We start from the raw sequence: 19383 nt of genomic DNA, 5'->3' as shown, positions 1-19383 counted from the left end.
TCTGGGCCGAGTTGCCGAACCCTATAATAACATATTAGGTCATACGAGTCTGGTTAAGTTTTTTTTTTATTTTTATTAGGTTAAATTTTTAGAAATGGAAGGTTGAATTTGATTTACTAGTTAAGACGTTTTTTTTTTTTTTTTCGGGTCAACTTGACCAACCTAAAAATAGAGTTACAATTTAACTCTCTCCTATTTTTAGAAAAATTAAAAATATTTAATGTTCTATGAGTGATGCATTGTTAACCGTAAATGTTTGATATTTAATGGGCGGATAAGTATGATTTTTTTAAATAATTAAAAAATAATTTGACAACCAAATCCAACCCAAAAATATAAAGTTGGGTTGTGAAACAGTTGCTCGAGTAATCAACCCAACCAAACTAAAATTTGATGAATATTCATAGGAGAGAAACGACATTACTGTTTCACAAAAAGCATTCTCAAATTTGTAGTGGGTCCCACAAACGTCCTCGCTTCATAAGCATTTAGCTTTGAAAATTTAAGTTTAGAATCAATATTTTCATCTCGAGTCTTATTGTTTTTATGGTCTAATTTTATTAGGTGCATTAAGTTAGGTTTTAAAAACTAAAAACTTTCTTTAAAAAAAAATGAAAACTATAGGACAGAAAATAAATACTTAGAAAATTAAAAAATAAAATAGTTATCTAGAAAATTTCATTCTCATTGCCAAAATAAATTTAAGAAAAAAGATGGGTGAATGATATAATTTTGTCGGTGTTCAACCTAATCCATAGTTCTAATTTAGAAATAACAAAATATTTAAAATTTTATTTTATAAAAAATAATAAATTGGTCGTTGTAGTATAGTGGTAAGTATTCCCGCCTGTCACGCGGGTGACCCGGGTTCGATCCCCGGCAACGGCGCTTTGTTTTCTTGCGATGTTCATTTTACTAAAATTTGTTTAATGAATAAATGCCCGACAACCCACCGTTTTTTAATTTATTAGAAAGAATTTCTATTCAATAAATTAATTTTCTTTAAATTAAAATGGTTTTTTTTTAGCAACAACTAAAAATGATAATTAAAAAAATAGATAAGGATCTAATATAACATTTTTTAATAGAATTTTTGTATTTGGTTTTGCATAAATGTCATATATAAAAAATAATACAAGAAAATAATTATGGAAATGTCGTATGGAAATGATGTAGCTTATTGTTTCACTTAGATTAGATTCCAAGACAATTTGTTGTTTTACGATTACCGTTTTTAATGTTTCCAAACGTTACATAAAATGGACATATGACTATTTTATGAATTGTTGTTATGTTTGTGCATATTTGAAAATGATATTATGAAATATTATGAATATTTTGTATGTATCGAATCTTCGTATAATTATTCATATGTGTGTATGAAAATTATAGTAATTACCTATTTATGTGCATTAGAAATATATTAGCGTGAAGATACCTATCCATGTGAATGAGAATGGTAATAATTACCTATTTGTGGGTACAAATTGCACTGCACTCTATGATAAGACTTTGGAGGAAATCTCCTATCTGTGTGCACAATAACTGTATTACCCCTTAGTCATATGAACTTGTAACCGTTATCTCTCCATATGCATAAAAATGATTCTAGTGTTTTGTGATTTCGACCGGGTAATTGCTCCTCTGTGAGCATGGGAGTTAGATTAGTGATATTTTTATTGTGTATGTATGCATATCTAACCCTAATAGAGAATTACATANCGACAACCCACCGTTTTTGAATTAATTTTCTTTAAATTAAAATGGTTTTTTTTTAGCAACAACTAAAAATGATAATTAAAAAAAATAGATAAGGATAATTACCTATTTATGTGCATTAGAATTATATTAGCGCTAAGATACCTATCTATGTGAATGAGAATGGTAATAATTACCTATTTGTGGGTACAAATTGCACTAGACTCTGATAAGACTTTGGAGGAAATCTCCTATCTGTGTGCACGAGAATTGTATTACCCCTTAGTCATATGAACTTGTAACCGTTATCTCTCCATATGTATAAAAATGATTCTAGTGTTTTGTGATTTCAACTCGGTAATTGCTCCACTGTGATTATGGGAGTTGAATTAGTGATATTTTTCTTGTGTATGTATGCATATCTAACCCTAATAGAGAATTACATCATGAGAATTTTTAATACAAAGTTTTGTTTTAAAAAAAAAAAAGGTAAGGGAAAGGGTCGTGATAAGGAGAGATCACCACGCATTAATTCAGTTAATTACTTAAACGTAAACCTTTTAGTCTGTTTTACAAACTCGAGTTATTTATGTATGAAGTATCCCACANTCATGAAAATTTTCAATACAAAATTTTGTTTTAAAAAAAAAAAAGTAAGGGAAAGGGTCGTGATAAAGAGAGATCAACACGCATTAATTCAGTTAATTACTTGAACGTAAACCTTTTAGTTTGTTTTACAAACTCGAGTTATTTATGTATGAAGTATCCCACACAAAACTTAATTATTTCTCTAAAAATGTATGAATTTATAATTTGCACGTTTTCACTTCTCCACTTTAAGATGACGATAACATGCATTTGGTGATGAATTTGAGTCAATTTAAGATTTCATAAAGTAGGCTCTTACAAAAATGTTATTCGCATCTTCATCAAAATTTAAAGTATTTAATAACCTATCAATTTTAGCTTTTAGTTTTGAAAATTAAAGTTTATATTCACGTAGAAATTTCGGGAAAAAAAAAGGGTTAGTTTTCAAAACGACGTACTTTTTTGTTTATGTAATTTAACTGAATTAATGTTTTTTTTTTNAGCATGCATTTGGTGATCAATTTGAGTCAATTTAAGATTTCATAAAGTAGGCCGTTACAAAAATGTTTTTCGCATCTTAATCAAAATTTAAAGTATTTACTAACTTAGCTTTTAGTTTTAAAAATTAAAGTTTATATTCACGTAGAAATTTCGACAAAAAAAAAGGGTTAGTTTTCAAAACGACCTACTTTTTTTGTTTATGTAATTTAACTGAATTAATGTTTTTTTTTTAAAATTAAAACTATTTAAGAAAAGGGCAATGCAATAAATATAACCCGACCAAAGAATCAAAATGAAAAATAAAGTTTTTTTTATTTTAAATTAAAAACGAAATAACAAGATGTCGTTGTAGTATAGTTTTAGAATTTTCTATTATATAACTTAAATTATGTAATTATCAAAACTTTTAGAAAAAATTAAAAATGATTATTAACGTAATAAACTACATATATTTAAAATCTAAAAAAATAATTTTATTCTAAAATAATAAAAAAAAAACATTAATTTTAGTATGAAATAATAATTAGTGTTGTAGCTAAAGAATTATACTCAAATTGACATCAAAATGAGATCGATTATGTTTCCTAACAATTTAGTATGTGCATACATACACCCGATTAATTAATAAAATTATAAGACCATCATAGAATAATGGTATTTAATAGGACTAAAATTGCTTAGAGATCTCGAATGACTTTTTGAAATTAATTTTAAAATTATAGGTTGAATCCAACAATATTTGAGATAAATTTGATATTGTCGATTTCTTGTTATAGCTACTTGAAATGTCATTTCAATATTGGGTCTTCAGGGCTTGAGCTATTACAAATGGTATCAGAGCCAGACACCGGGCGGTGTGCCAGCGAAGACGTTCAACCTCGAAAGGGGTAGATTAGAGTTCCACATTGATTGAAGAGGAGAACGAGTGTCAGCGAGGACGCTGGCCCCAAAGGGGTGTGGATTGTGAAATTCCACATCGGTTGGAGAGGGGAACAAAATACTCTTCATAAGGGTGTGGAAACGTCTCCTGAAAGACGCATTTTAAACTAAGAAAAACCTAGAAGAGAAAGTCCAAAAAAAACAATATCTACTCGTAGTGGACTTGAGCGCTTACATTTGACGTAAGCAAATTTTAACCTAACGATTCAATCATTAAGTTATGTATACAGAAAAAAAATTGACCACAACATGTACATCAAAGATACCCATTTACATTTCCAAAAATAAGATCCTACATAAATATGTTAATAGTGCATAAAAAAATTTCATTTTTTAAAATAAAAAACATATAAAAACGAATTATGAAAAATAAATTAAACTCCTATATACCATAAAAAAATTATTTTTTTGGAAGGCACAAACCTAACCCCTAAATAAAATTACAATAACGTAAGATAACGAAAGATGTCACATCATGATAATGATAAGTCGAATGCTTCTATGTGCCAAGTTGAGTGACTCACACCAGAGACAAAGTCATGCCACTAAATATTGCATTGATAAAAGGAACCTATAACTAAATATAATATCATTATGTGATATTTTTTGGGTTGAATTGAATTTTTAGAAAATCGAAAACTCGAATTAGTTTATAAGTTAATTTCTTTTTTTTTATTGAGTCAACTCGACCCACTTGAAAAATAGAGTTACAACGCAACCCAACCCAACCTAATATACACTGTGACATGTGGATGTTTGATATTTGAGTTTTATGAAATTTTAGTTATTAATGTAATATGTATTTGTGTTAAGTACCCAATCTAAATTATGAACTCTATTTGGGTTGTTCGGGTCCAGAAGACATCTCCAACCTAATTCAATCCATGTATACCTTATGTATAATGTTTGTTATTATTATTATAATATAAATATATAATGTTTTTATTTATTATTGAGTGAAACCAAAAAGTTGGGGTTATAAAAGTAAATTGGAACATATTTGTATTTTTGTCTTTTTGGTAATGGGCTAAAAAAGAAACGTGCCTCTTATCACATCAAACAAAATAATAATAATAAGAAAAATAAAAATAAAAACTCTTTTTGGTCAACTTTTTTATAATTACATTATTTTTATTTCTTACGATTTTGTCCTTACATTTTCAACCAAATTACATTAATATATATAAACCTAAATTTCATTGTCGGTTTAATTCAACCATTTTTCTTTAATTTATGTTAATTTCTACATTTAAATAAGTTTTTATTTATGTTAATTTATTATTATCATTTTATTTATGACGTTATTTTAATTATATTTATGTAACTTTTAGGTCAAATGATACTAAAGAAAACCTTTTTGGTCAAATAAAATTGTGGTTATATATTAAAATATATATATATATTATTTTGTTGTTGTTTTTTTTTAAATTAAATAAATGGAATTATGGAAATAAATGAAAAGGCATTTTGGCTTGTTTTGCCGACGGATGGTTTGAGAGTCCCAAAAAGAAGAATAAAAATTTCCCAAAGGACAAAAGGAAAACATTCTTACAACACCTTCAATTCTTTTTATTTTTTTATTCTTTTTTTTTTCATTTTTTTTTTATTTTTTTAAAAATAAATTATTTTAAAATATAATTTTGATTCCTAAATTTATTCTCATGCTTTAATTTTTTTTTAATTAAAAATTTAAAAGTTTTATTCTTCTTTCTTTAAAATTATTTCTTATGAGGGACACTTAGAGTTATAGTTTTTAAAAAAATTAAAAATTAAAAATTAAAATTTATTTCCCTACTTTTTTTTTAGATTCTTTATTTATTTATTTATTATTATTATATGTTAGTTAAAATATATTTTGATTCCTTTCTTTTAGAATTTATTGTTATTATATTTTTTAAACCTCAAACCCTTTTAAGGTACAAACCAAGTTAAAGTATAATAGAGCTTATCCTAAAAAAACTCTTTTCTTATAAGGAAGGAATCGATCTAGTAATAAAAGTTCTTTCACGTCATACTTGAAGAAATAGACTGTGACAATCGAGTAAATGATGAGTACATGAATGAACCAAGATTACACTTGAAGAAATAGTCTAGTTTTTCTCTTTCCGGCTTTAAAACAAAACGCGTCTATTAGGGAAGAGATTTCTACATCCTTATAAAGGGTGTTTTGTTCTACTCCCCTACCAATGTGGGATTGTGTTGTCAACGTGAGATTCACACATTAGGAAATTTCAAATTATTGCACACTAGATCTATAAAAATCCAGCAACATTCATGGGAGAATCCTATGTTCAATCATCATTTGACATTATTGAAATGCCTATTTTGTGAAAATTTGAATAATAAATGAAGATAGATTTAGGGACCAAAAAAAACATTTCTTTTTTACCCTTTTCATACATATTTATAATTATTTCTTTGTACTGTAAATTTTCAGCTACCTCTAATAGTTTTATGAAAGTCTTGAGGAAATCAGATAGAAATTGGATGAAAATAGAATAACAAAATGCAATGGAGGAAAGAGAGAGCTTTGTGAGCTGTGAACTATGAGAAGCAGAAAGAAGAAAGTGCCAGATTTCCAACTGACCAAAAACAGAAATTTATAGATTTGAGTGTCCTTCTAGATTTGGCACACACTTCTTTTCAATTAAAAACAGCCCACACTACAATCAACTGAAGCTTTAAGATTACCCCTTTGGGATAGGATATGACTTTGCAGAATATATTCTTCTTATCAAGAACAATCAAGAACAATCAAGAACAATGAACAAAAAAATTGATATTTATTATTATGAAACATTGAACAAATGCAACAACATATTAGCAGCAACTCAAAAACATTCTACTTTTTCTCTGGAAATGTGTAGGAATCTGATCTAAATAGGGTACTCTGTCCTATCTATAGCCGTGTATTCTTAAGTGGAACATTCATTTCCTCTCTTTCTATCTTTTTATTTATCTCATTTCATTGAGACGTACCTTTCAGGTTTTGCCACTGCTCCTTCGTGCTTCTTCCCATGCTGTTTTTGGTGTTTCTTCATCACTTTGATCATGTCTTTGTTGCCTTTTTGCTGCAAAATCTAACTTGATTCCGCTTCAGGAATCTGTGTTTTGAGTAATGGACAAACTTTGCTGGGGGCGTCGTTGTCTCCAAAGGAGATTCTCTGTTTGCCATTCCTTTTTTTGGTCTGAAAGATGCTTGAGATCTAAGAAACTAGTGAAATTCCCCCCAGTGGAGGATTAAAGCTAACCTGACAAGCTTCCTAAGAGGTACTTGTGTTATGGGAGTTTACGGAGATGAGCTATCCTCGTCGGAACTTCGGTCGTGTTTGACGTTGTACCTGCTGAGGACTGGGAGGGAGGCTGTTGCTGATATCCGAAAGGATCTTGCAGCACCCACCATTACCCCGTCCTGCATTCTCCCAACTTCTTTGCATACTTGATCTAGTATGGTTAGGAAATCCCGAACGATCATGAAAATTCGGAATGGATGAGCTCCCTCCTTGGCAGCGTCGCCATGGAAATACTCCGTGACCGCTTTCACCAGAGATAAAGCTTTCCTTTCGTCGTCCTTGATCCTAACTATTTCTTCTTCTGCCTCCTTCAAGAATGTTTTCATCGAGTCGAAGAACTTTCCATGCATTCCTGGCTTTTCGAATTGCAAAACCATCCTTACTTTTTCAAGCCCCATTTCGAGCTTTGTGACATAGCTGCTCAAGACGTCCGAGTCCATACCAGCTGCTTTTTTCACATTGCTAAGGTCTCTGCTCAGTCCAGCCACAACCTGCAAGCCCTGCTTTCTAAATTCATCCTCGATTTTGGATTGCGAACGGGGCTGAAGGTTGTCACTAGTTGAATCAGCACCACCTTCTGATCTGATAATTTCTTGAACAACAAAATGAAGCAATGTTGTCTTTCCATCCGTTCCCTTTATATCTACTAATTTTAAGAGGGTCTCAAGCTTAAAGGATTTAGCATCACCACGATTCGTACCGACATTCATCCTATTTCCCGTCTTAAGAACTGCTTCGAGGAGTTTAAGAAAAAGTCTACTGTTCTTTAATTCCTCACTTGCAACCTGGAGAAAATTAAAATATTTTAGACAAACTAATAATTCATTGCATCTCATAATGTTTATCAAAAGAAATTTAGACAAATTACCTCAAGCGTTTGAAATGACTTCCTTAGATACTTCACTTCTGAATCAAAATTGGCTCTGTACAGCATGGCCTCAACTCTTCTAAAGGCAAATGGGACTTCAAGCACTGCCTTCAGAAATCTTTCTGCAGTCCCTAATTTTGAACCATCACCACAGTACTCTCTCAGTTTTATCTCTTCTTCTTTGGTTGGAGCCATCTTCACTAGTGTTTCTAAAAGCTCGGTACCAAACCCTTCCGGGTTACCTGTTGCCAACAAAAAGTACGTTTCATATGATGAGAATGACATTACAGAGACAAGTAACCACCAAATGCATTTTAAAACAGGACATATTATCAGTCGAAAGCAATTGGGATTATATCGAGTCAGGCCAATGACAAATAATTTCGTATAATGGATAGAAACTATGCTCCTAATCACCAGATCTTTCACTATTCACTCCAACATAGACTCTTTGAGATAATAATCCAGCCAAAATCATTTACGGCAACGAATCTCTTTCTCGATGCGATGCAATCGAAACATCAAAGAGCAAGGTACTTTCACTAGGCCCTTTAGAAGTATGGAATTAATTATAATTCTTGACAGAGAAAGAATGAACGATATTCGACCGTAAGACAACTACCTTTATGGAAATTCAACATCAATGCACAAAAGCAAGGTAGGGTCGGAAACTCATCAGTAAATGTGAAAATGCGGAAATGTGTCAGGAGGAATAGTGAAAGTGGCTAAGAAAGAAAAGAGCATTGATATTAGAGATGTAAAAAGTAATGACCAAGGAATGAATTCTGTACAAAACTTAGGAATCAGTAACATGGGAACACAGTATAACAATCAAGAATGTACAATCTTAAATTAGTACATAAAAGGTAAAACAAGATTTTGATTTATTCAGNTAACAATCAAGAATGTACAATCTTAAATTAGTACATAAAAGGTTGATTTATTCAATTGAGAACCCCAAGAAATATGCGGGAGAATTCATCAGCTAAAGTTGTTTAGTCCATAATTGAAGAACAGAAGAAAGAAACATGAATTTCTTGAAGATTCATAACCAAATATGATGAACTAAAATGAAGGATGCAGAAAGATGAGCAATCTTCTAATGCTGATAATGATGGAGATATGGTTAATTCTTAAAACATACTCAAAACTGCATATAATGAAAAGCAATCACGCTGGTGATCAAAGCCACGGTTGTGAAATAATTGTTCATACGTCAGATCACAAATTATTGTAAGTAGCCCCAATTTGGGAAAGCACTCACCATCTTGAAGAGCTTCGATCACTTCATCACGCGTGACATTAAGAGCTCTTAGGAGTATTGCAATGTTCTGCGACTTTTTGGGATCCAATACCCTATTTTCCTTCTCAACGGGGGGGAGAACAGACTTTCTCGTGGCCTCTTTGGGAACCGAATTTGCAGAATTGAAGCCAAAAAGTGTTTCCATCATGTCCTCGTTTAATCTGAAAAAAATCTCAGCTCAGAAATTCATGAATATTCAAAAAATCTGCAAGAATCGGTATTAACAGACCAACTTACTGGAATGAGCTTGATTTGAGTTGATCCCAAACTGTAGCTCGGTCTGAGGTTGCCCGTACTTTGTCCCAGTGCAAGGGCTTCAATCTCGGTTTTGAACCTTCTGTATCTTCGGATTCAAGCCTTTCCATCGAATTAATCCTTTCGACAACATCTTCTTTAGCGGAATTTGCTGGTGCAGATGTCGGTGTGGATTTGGAAGATGAGTTTGTTCTCGCTGTTGAATAGGATTGTGACTTGGAGGAATCTGGAGGAGTGACTGGAGCCATTCTGGTTTCCGATAACCCTAGTTTTTGTGGCGTTGAATACGAACCCGGATGCGGCGGTGGCCGTGGAGGTGGCGGTNAGTGACTGGAGCCATTCTGGTTTCCGATAACCCTAGTTTTTGTGGCGTTGAATACGAAACCGGATGCGGCGGTGGCCGTGGAGGTGGCGGTGGAGGCGGAGGTGGAGGTGGAGGTGCAGCAGTTTTCTGAATTTGAGGATATGTGGCGGAATTGCTAATTGTTTGAAGAAGCGCCAAATTTGGTGGAGGCGGAGGCTTCGAAAATTTAGGTCTCGTGGAAGAGAAAGGCATTGTTTCTTTCGAATTCGGAATTTCACGAAGGTCATCAAGCGGACGCGGTGGAGGCGGCGGCGGTGGTGGCTGAGGCTGAGACGTATTGCGCTTGGTCGAAGAAACCGAGAATCTAGATTTCGGAGAGGTTCTTTTAGAATGAGGAATAGGAGGAGCATTGGAATTCATATGGTCATTCTTAAAACTTGCCGTAGAACAGCTCTTAACAGAATTACTTCGACGAGAAGCCGGTGAGAAATAGCCATCATCATGACTAACAATTGACGAGCATTGTGGAGTATGGAATGCCGTATTCTGGCTTTCATCATCCGAAGACGACAGAGCGGGAGGCGACATAGCCATAGGCGGCTTCGGCAGAGGCGGCAGCGGCTGCAATTCCGGACTCGGCCGGTACCGATCCGACATCTTAATCGAATTCAGCTTGCGATAAGGCGAACTATTGGCACCATTAGCACCATTCTGCTCAACAACAGAGCTCTGGCTCGGCTCCACAGTCCCAATATAGAAAAAACTCGACGGCGGCGCACGCGAATCCTCCGGAAATCTCTCCGGATTACTCCCTCCAACAAGCTTCTGCGACTCCCCCGGATGCTTCGCCCGGTGACGATACAGAAAAAACGCCAGAGCAGAGAGCATCCCCAAAGTCACAATCCCAACCGAAATTGCAATCGCAACGGTCTTCGTCGGCTTGGATTGTTGCGCCGTAGCAGCAGGGATAGGCATAGTTCCATTGGTAGACGGAGGAGGCGGTTGAGTCTGATCTTGAGTGGTCGGCGGGTCATGGAAAAACGGCGGAACGTCGGAGGGAGAGTCAGGAGGCGGCGGCGGCGGGGTTAACTCAATATCCGGCGGCGGCTCAGAGCCAATCGGAAAGAGAGGCTGATGCAGAATCCTCCTAGTTGAAATGGCAGAATCGCGAAGAAGCGAGAAGGCTCCGATGAATGAAGTGAATAATGAGAGAAAGAAAATGAAGAAGCTCAAACGATGAGCTCTCATGGCGAAATTGCGTGAATCTGTGTTATCTTGTTTGATTTCCCCCAATTCATCGCTTTCGTGTCAATCCAATATTCTTGAGAGAGAAGACGAAGAAGAAGAAGAAGAAGAAGAAGAAGAACCAGAGAGAGAGTGAGTGGTGTGAGAAAGGGAAGCTTCTTACAGCTGCAAGATCTGGACGCCCCCAACTAGGGGTTAACGTCAACACAACCTCCAATTCTCTTCTCTCTCCTCCTTTTATTAATTAATTAATTAACTAATTAATTAAATAATCAATATTCCTTATTTATCACAGTCATAAAAATACAAGCGCGGGTTCTGTATTAGGACACTACGCAAGCTAACCCATGCCCACGAACTTACACGTGGCGGTTTTAGTGGAAATAGATTTGCTTTATTTATTTATTTATTTATTTATTTAATTTTAGAAAAAAGAAAAATGTATATGGAGATCATGACCACCTAGTGCTATTATTAAATTTTAATACTTAAAATATTTTAAATTTAGAATAAAAAAAAAAAGAAATAAAAAAAAAATAGGGATGCATTTGAGGGGAGAGCAAAGCACATATTCCCATGAAGTTTTTGCTTTCTTTGTTTGGTGGTTAAGGATTATGCTTTAAGTACTTTTTGGTCGACCCCCAATCCCCTACAACCACTACTACGCAAGCATCCTACCATCTCATCATCCACGCCGTTCATCCAAACGTACAGAATGTTCACATTAAACCGCTGCCACGTAACCTACTTGCTTATTGATTAATTCCATTTTTAAACAAATAAATACCATTTTATTCATGCAGAATTCTCTTTGGGATTTGGAAGGTCACGTTTGTAATTTCAATTATAAAAGTTTCATTTCGGCTTTTCTTTTTGTTTNGTTTTTTTTTTTTTTTTTTTTTTTTTTTTTTTTTTTTTTTTTTTAACTTACAAATCAGCTTTGTGTTCCTGCCCCCCTCTCTCTCTCTCTCTTCTTTCTCTCTCTTCCCACAAATTTACTTTTTGTCTTTGTGGTAAATTTTAGATGGGTCCCACTTTACCATCCTAAAATTATTGGAGGTTAAATTATTTAACCTACATTCTCACTAAACATGTTCACCCGACTGGCGACAGGAAACTTTTTTCATTACCTATTTTATTCTCTATTCAATTAAATCTTTTATTTACTTTTGTTGGGATCGACTTCTCGCGTGTAATTCTTACGTAATTATTATCTTTATTAAAAAAAATTAAAATTTAAAATTTTATATATAACATAATTTTTAACAAATTAAAAAATCGACTTAGAGTAATTAGTATTTTGTTTAAATATTATCATTAAAATTTCAAATTAACTAATTTATTTTTTAATATATGGAAAATTGCGGGTATGAATTCTGGACTCATTCTGCAGAGTCATTTTTTTACTTTTATATAATAATTTATTCATTTTCTTTCGACTTTGATTTTAATTTCATCCATTTAAGTTCGATTTTTTTAATTATTTGGTAAATAAAAATAAAAATAAAATGTTTTTTTACTTAAGGTATAAGAAAAAGAAAAAGAAAAAGGAATAATAAAAAAAAAGGGGGAAATTGGAAGAGGGGGGGAACAAGCACACGCACAACGGCTCAATGGACAGAATGCTTTATGTGTTGCTTTAGATTTATGGGGCTTTCTTTATTGGGCCTTTTGGTTGGACTCCACCCAAAACGATCATTTTGTAAAAGACAATATTACCCTTTTTTTTTTTTTTTTTTTTTCCATTATATTTTACACTTCACTCACTTTTTACTTTTATTATTATTATTATTATTTTAGATTTATATAAAATGAATAATAATGATGATGATAGTAGTGGAACATAAGTTATTAAGATGGTAATCATGCTTGTCTTATGCTTTTCCTTATTATCAAATTTTCTTAAGTTATTTTTTTTAAATTATTTATTATATATTTTATCGGATGAACAATTAAGAAATCAAAAAACGAGATATGAATGAGTGTCGATCTATAAACGTTGTGTGATACTGTACTAGATTTGATGCCTTGTACAAGAAAAAATATACATAATTTGTATGATATCGTTATCAAATATATGTTAATGACATTTTCACTTATCTTGTCAAGACTCTTACACGTTGAAAATGTTGGGTATTAAAAATATTTAGTAAGTAACTTTCATGTTCGAGTTAGATATGCATACACACATGACAAAAATATAAAGTAAATCGAGGGATCTAAATCATTAAAAAAGGGACCCACCAACCTATGCCCCCACTCGAGATTGAAAAAAAAATAGCCTGTTATCTATCGGAGGCTGCAAGCAGTAATCAATCAGCTATAACTAGACCCAAAACATGACCAACCGGTCTATGACAAGAACTATGGGGGATAACTAGCTTGTGCGTGTGATGGTAGAATTAACTCATACCCTCGATATCTTTAGAAATATCATGTGATTCAATGCATGGAAGGGTCCCATAAATACAATAACATTTGAATGATTCGTATAAACACGTAAATCACAAAGCTACACACATACACACATATCTAACCATTTAAAAGCATTTAAAAAATGGTAGTCATCCAAATAGAAAATTACCTTACCTAGTGGAACCGAACTAGGAATCGATAAAAAATACCTACTAATCGACTAAATTTTGCCGAAAAGCAACAAACCAATTGCAAACTAGACCGAATCCCGGGTTGAATTGAATTTGACCGTCTGTGAACTAGACCAAACACTACATCTTGAACCTCACGTTTTCTCATCGACCATTCTCACAAACTTAGCAATTGCGAAATACCTGCCACAAGAGGAATATAACAACGGAAAAGACGATGATGTTAGCAATGAGGACTACCTCTCCACGAGTACCTACAATCCATGGTCACTAACGACCAAAATAGCAATAAGAACTTCAAAATAAGCAAAACTCAAACCATTCAATCAAAAATTAAATACCAAAAAATATGCCCACGACCGATAGTGAAGAGCTACTAACGAAACGAAATTTAGTAGTCAAATGACGAAAAAAAACAACAGTGAAAATCAAACAGTTATGAACGATGCTGGATCGTACAAATGAAATGAGCTAAGACGGCTATAATGGGCACGATGGAGCTGTTTTCCACAATCAAATGCTTCAACTAGAACCAAAACTCAAATAGATATCAACCCCGACAATGAAACAAAGTCAGATGCAAGATTTCTCTCGATGACATAAGCAAATTCAAATCATTAAAGTCGAAACAAAACCATTCTCCCATAGAGCTCTATGATCTCATTTTCTTAAACGAACATAACTCACTCAATTTTCATACGAGCCTGTCATTCATTTACATGGATAGAACAAAACACTTTTGTAGAGTGAGCGAACACCGTAGCTATGGGTCAAAATTTCATGATGGAATTAGTTGAAAAATTGAATGTATGTATGTATGCATGTAGTGTTCAATCTTTTTGTGGGGTTCCTATAAATAAAACATGAGGTGTAGCTGTTGGTTTGTTTTCTTTTTGACTATGTACAACCCAAGTCTACCTACTTCAACCATGTCTTCAATGGACCATTTGCCTTTCAACCTATCAAACCCTAAAACCGCCTTGCTCCTTTAAGCCTACGACCCGAAAATGAGTCAGATGTCCATCAAGATGGTCCCGACCTCTTATTTCATTTTCAATCACCGTAAAATTCTTCATTTATTTTTGTGGAGATTTGAATAAAGATTCTTCAAACAAACTGTTACAATATTCTTAAAAAACTATTTATTTATTTACGAAATAAAGAGATTAGGGCAAAATCAGAGTCGGCGACGACGGGGACGGAGACGATAATAAATTAGGAAATAATGATGAATAGAATAGGAAATAAGTATAGCCCACATAATCATCTACTCCTCATTAATAAACTTTTATAATTACAAGATTTTTCTTCAATCAAAAGCAAACAAAAACCCCTCAATTCATTTGGACTCCATAATTACATCTTATTCACCGACACTTTCTCTCTCTTTTTATTTCATTTTATATTAAACTACTAATTTTCTATATTATTTTTTGATTAATTATATTAAAAATTAGCGCATAAATAGAGACGAGTAGTCTAGACTCAAACATTGAAATAGAAACATTAAACTCTCGTGATTTTGTTTTTTTGTTTTCTTAAAATACCTCGTACTAATTAAAATAATGTCTCGTCAACGTCTCTAAATTACTTGGAAAATTGATGGTATGTATATTTATAAGGTGGGATTTGGTGGATTGTCCCAAGAAATGGACAATATAATTGGAAAATTGATTTATAAAAAGATGAGAAATAAAAGTATCTTAGCGTTGCGTGCGTGTTACTTTCTTGCGACCAATCAGAGAGCTCCAGAATCTTTTATTTTATATTTTATATTTTATTTTCTTTATCACGTACATGATTTTATGAGCTTTTTCTTTTTGTTTTGTTTTGTTTGTTTATGAGGTTTTTTCGGCTTAAAAAAATGCATCTTTTCTCAACACACTATTTCATTCATTGATTGATATTAAATTCCAATCTAATCAAAAATATTTTTATATCTATTAAAATTAATATTAAAACTTAAATTATAAATTATAAAATTAATATTACATCAATTTTAAATCTCAAACATTTTCATTTATTACATAAAAGAATGTTATAAATTGAATTAATATGGTTTGGATTCAGTAGTTGGATTCGTCAGACTATCGTGTTATATGAACGTCCTTAATAGAAATCAAAGTTGTAAGTTAATAAAAACTAAACTTACCAACAATTTCTCGTAGTGTCAATCTTTTATCATATAATTGAGATAAGATCTACTCACCTACCCAAAAGAGTCTTAATCTTCAACGTTTGAATTATGCCGATTTTATTTAATTATAATTACATATGGTCTAACTAACTCACTTATGATCCACCGACAATAACGTTGATAGAATAACACCTCTTGATTTCTAAAGACGACAAACATCTTTAAACATGTCACGTTTATACTGATATGATAAAATTTATAAACTCAATTAATTTGGTCAAATTCGGGTAGCCTTTAAGCTTAATGTGTATATATATATATTTTATAGAAGGTTGATGGTGTGTTAAACTCTTAATATTTTTTTGCATCTTACATTCAAACTTGATCATTGCATGTCGATGAACGATGATTAGAAGATTTTAATAGCGGGGAGAAATCATTTTTCATTTTCATTTTATTTTTCCTTTTTTTTTTTTTTTTTTTTNTTTTTTTTTTTTTTTTTTTTTTTTTTTTTTTTTTTTTTTTTTTTTTTTTTTTAATAATATCTTATGATATTTAAGAAGTAAAAAGGGAAAATCTTAAATAAATTATAAAAATTAAGAAAGTTTGTGTGTTCCTTTTTCTGATTTAATAGCTAGATTTATGATTATGATATTTTAACATCTTAAATTAAGCAATTTGTTTCTTAGATTAAAGAGCTCCTTTTGGGCTTTCGGCCCATGGATTTTAGCTAATGGGCTAAGGCCTTTTGGGCTTTCGGCCCATGTATTCTAGCTAATGGGCTAAGACCTTTTGGGCTTTCGGCCCATGGATTCTAGCTACGAAGCTTGCATACAATTTCCCGATCAGAAATACATAGATTATAGACGGTATCTTCTTATGGCCTTTCACCATTGAAAACATTGTTCCTTCTCAATGTCCGTTATAGACATGTAAATATGTCAACGAGATGATACAAATTAACGCATTGAATACAGAGATACTATACGAAATATAAAAAGAAAAAAAAAAAAAAAGTAAAAAGTAAAAAGTTTAATTTCTTTATTATTATTATTATTGAGATTTGATTTTAAGAAATAATAATAATTTCATATAAATAAATTATTTTCAACCATTTCCATACTTTATTTAATTTTAAATAATTAAGTATTCTCAAAATAAATTCTTTTTAATAAATTAAAAATATTTAAATTTGAATCGATCTTCATTTGTTAACCTTACGGATTTAATGCGTCCACCCTCCGGTAGTCTCTCCGCCCCAACGACGGCGCCGATTCCCATCCGCCGCCCTTCCATACCACGTCCTCCAAGAAACGGCCGCGTTTTCAGAAATTGAAAAATATTTTGAGTATTTTAAAATTATATTGACACATAAAAAAATACTAAAAAAATAGAAAAATAATTTAATAAGTTATTTTTCATTTTGTTAATATTAACACATTTGTTGTTTGAAAAGAAAATAAAATGGAAGACGGGCGGTGGACGGTTGTTGGGTGTCGGAAGAGGAAGCAACGGCAAAGAAGAAGAAGAAGAATAACAGAAATGAGCCGTTACTATTTGTCGCACGTGCCGACACAAACATTTTCCTTTTCTGCTTCTACAACAAGAATTCATGCAACGGCAACAAAATAGCCGTTTGGCCGTGCCTGAAAATACCTCACCGGAGCGGCGAACACTTTCCTTTGTTCAATTCGTTCCAACGGCCACAAACATTTCAAAATCAAAACCCATTTATTTGTTCCCCTTTGCCTGTAAATCATACCCCGCTCCCTCCTCCCCTTTCCTACCAATTTCCGACTCACTCACATCCTCTGTTTTCATCAACACCCACCATGTCTTTAACCTTCCACGACTATCTGTCCTTCCAATGTTCCATCCAAAGCACTTGCAACGGCACCGTGGCTTCCGACCAGCAACCCATGCAGCTCCTGGAGCTCCGACTCGGAAATTCGACCCATCTGATTTCTCGATCTTCTCGCCAAATTCTCCAACAAACTCCCACAACCCCAATGGGCGATGCTCTGTTTCCTTTTGTTCTGCGCGACCTCCAACACCCACCCTTCCTCTCCAACTGCTATGTTCTTCAGTTTTTGTCTTCCTTCAGCATCCCCATCGCCGCCTGCGACATCATCTATGAAGAGATCTCCTCGTTTGCGCTTCAATTGGCCGCCGGCAACGTGGATCTCAACTTCCACATCGTCGTCGAAGTGGATGTCATCGAAATGATATGGGTGGACCTGGACCCATTCCTTGTTGAAGAATATTCTCCGGCTGAGATGAACGGGGCGCCGGCGTCGGCGATTGAGAGGTTGCAGAGGCAGGAATTTGATGGGTTAAGGGAGGAAGAGGAGGAGGGGGATTGCAGTGTTTGTTGCGAAGCGCTGAAGGGAGAAGAGGAGGTGAGTAGAATCCCGTGTGGTCATGTGTATCACAAATGCTGTATTCTCAAGTGGCTTCAGATGAGCAATTCGTGTCCTCTCTGTAGAACCAAATTAGAACAATAATTCTTTTTTTCTTTTTTAAGAATTACGGAAAATGTAATTCTGGTTTTTGTGCAACAATTTCGTTGCAGATGATTGTAATTAGATTAATGACAGTGACAACAAATTTTACATTTTTTGTCAGTTGATTCAACATTAATTAATGTAACTCTATACTTCCATTTATTATTATTATTATTATTATTATTATTATTATTATTATTATTATTATTATTTGATGAATTGTATGTCGTATGAATAACACATTGTGTGGTTTATTTGTGTTATTACTTGTTCAAGCCATATTTATGAACCTTTTGTGATGCATATACTTTGAGTATGTCAATCCACGTATACTATGATATTATGTTCACGTTATGTCCTATAAAACACTCGATGAGTCATGTATGATAGAATGAATGATTTGTCATTTACATCTAGGAATGTTGTCATAAAAAGTATAAATATGACTTGCATAATAACCATATACCATGATTTAAAAATGAGACCTAGTGGTGTTTGTCATGAGCACCAAATACTTCTCTAGTATATTTTGTAAGGACGCATACATCATGATATGTTACACACTCCTTTCTTTTGGTTGGTTTTCGACAACATGAGTGTACACTGTCCTGTAGTTAGGCTTAGGGGTACATATACGATCTCGTTTAGTTTGGATTGTTCAAAAAATCACATGACTCAAAAAAAAATTTGATAAATATCACATAACCAGTATGGTTTGGGTTGGGTTGAAATATGTAACTATTAAAAAAAAAAAAAAACTTGGTCGCTGAAAAAGGCTCGAGGCGGTGGAATTCTCGCACCCTCCATCGTTCACGCTTCCCCAGATGCCCACAACACACCAAAACTTTCACACGCTCTTCACGCCTAAATCCTAAACCTTAAACCCTAAACTTTCACACGCTCTAAAACAATGACTCAGAAGGTAAGTCTTTCATGTTTCATGCCTTCAGCAACGTCATTCCCTCGATGCTGGCGAGATCTGAAATATGAGAATTTGGAAACGCCGGCGAGATCGGTCCCTTAACGATCAGCGACCGAGGGTTCAAATTCGGGCTACAGCGTACGGAGGAGAGAGACTTGGACGAAAAATCGCATTAATCGGGTAAGGAAGACAATTTTCCGGGTCGGATTCTGATGCGGAT

General features: G+C 33.3%; 2 protein-coding genes and 1 non-coding gene across 3 annotated transcripts; 2 read left to right on the top strand and 1 right to left on the bottom strand.

Moving 5' to 3' along the window:
* The first annotated feature begins 816 nt into the window (after positions 1-816).
* On the top strand, positions 817-888 carry TRNAD-GUC. Its single transcript has one exon. It is a non-coding gene; the product is annotated as a tRNA-Asp (tRNA).
* Positions 889-6490: 5602 nt separating this feature from the next.
* LOC111794943 (formin-like protein 6) lies at positions 6491-11195 on the bottom strand. The gene is made up of 5 exons (XM_023677153.1): positions 9850-11195; positions 9428-9769; positions 9152-9351; positions 7888-8129; positions 6491-7804 (listed from the first exon to the last, which is right to left on the bottom strand). The coding sequence occupies exons 1-5, from the start codon at positions 10995-10997 to the stop codon at positions 7016-7018; spliced, it is 2721 nt and encodes a 906-aa protein (XP_023532921.1). The 5' UTR covers positions 10998-11195; the 3' UTR covers positions 6491-7015.
* A 6097-nt stretch (positions 11196-17292) lies between these two features.
* LOC111794942 (E3 ubiquitin-protein ligase RNF126-like) lies at positions 17293-18241 on the top strand. The gene has a single exon (XM_023677152.1). The coding sequence runs from the start codon at positions 17570-17572 to the stop codon at positions 18239-18241; it is 672 nt and encodes a 223-aa protein (XP_023532920.1). The 5' UTR covers positions 17293-17569.
* The last annotated feature ends 1142 nt before the right edge of the window (positions 18242-19383 follow it).

Source organism: Cucurbita pepo, chromosome LG05 (assembly GCF_002806865.2).
Source record: "Cucurbita pepo subsp. pepo cultivar mu-cu-16 chromosome LG05, ASM280686v2, whole genome shotgun sequence".
NCBI lineage: Eukaryota > Viridiplantae > Streptophyta > Magnoliopsida > Cucurbitales > Cucurbitaceae > Cucurbita > Cucurbita pepo.
Note: the sequence above shows the minus strand (reverse complement) of the source record. Positions and strands in the feature narration are given on the sequence as shown.

What these genes read in the sequence shown, in the direction of transcription:
- LOC111794943 (XM_023677153.1), bottom strand. Translation starts at nt 10,997, where the DNA reads ATGAGAGCTCATCGTTTGAGCTTCTTCATTTTCTTTCTCTCATTATTC. An exon ending in CTCAAATCAAGCTCATTCCA is followed by an intron (nt 9,352 to 9,427) that starts GTAAGTTGGTCT and finishes GATTTTTTTCAG; the next exon opens with ATTAAACGAGGACATGATGG. An exon ending in AGTCATTTCAAACGCTTGAG is followed by an intron (nt 7,805 to 7,887) that starts GTAATTTGTCTA and finishes AATTTTCTCCAG; the next exon opens with GTTGCAAGTGAGGAATTAAA.
- LOC111794942 (XM_023677152.1), top strand. Translation starts at nt 17,570, where the DNA reads ATGTCTTTAACCTTCCACGACTATCTGTCCTTCCAATGTTCCATCCAA.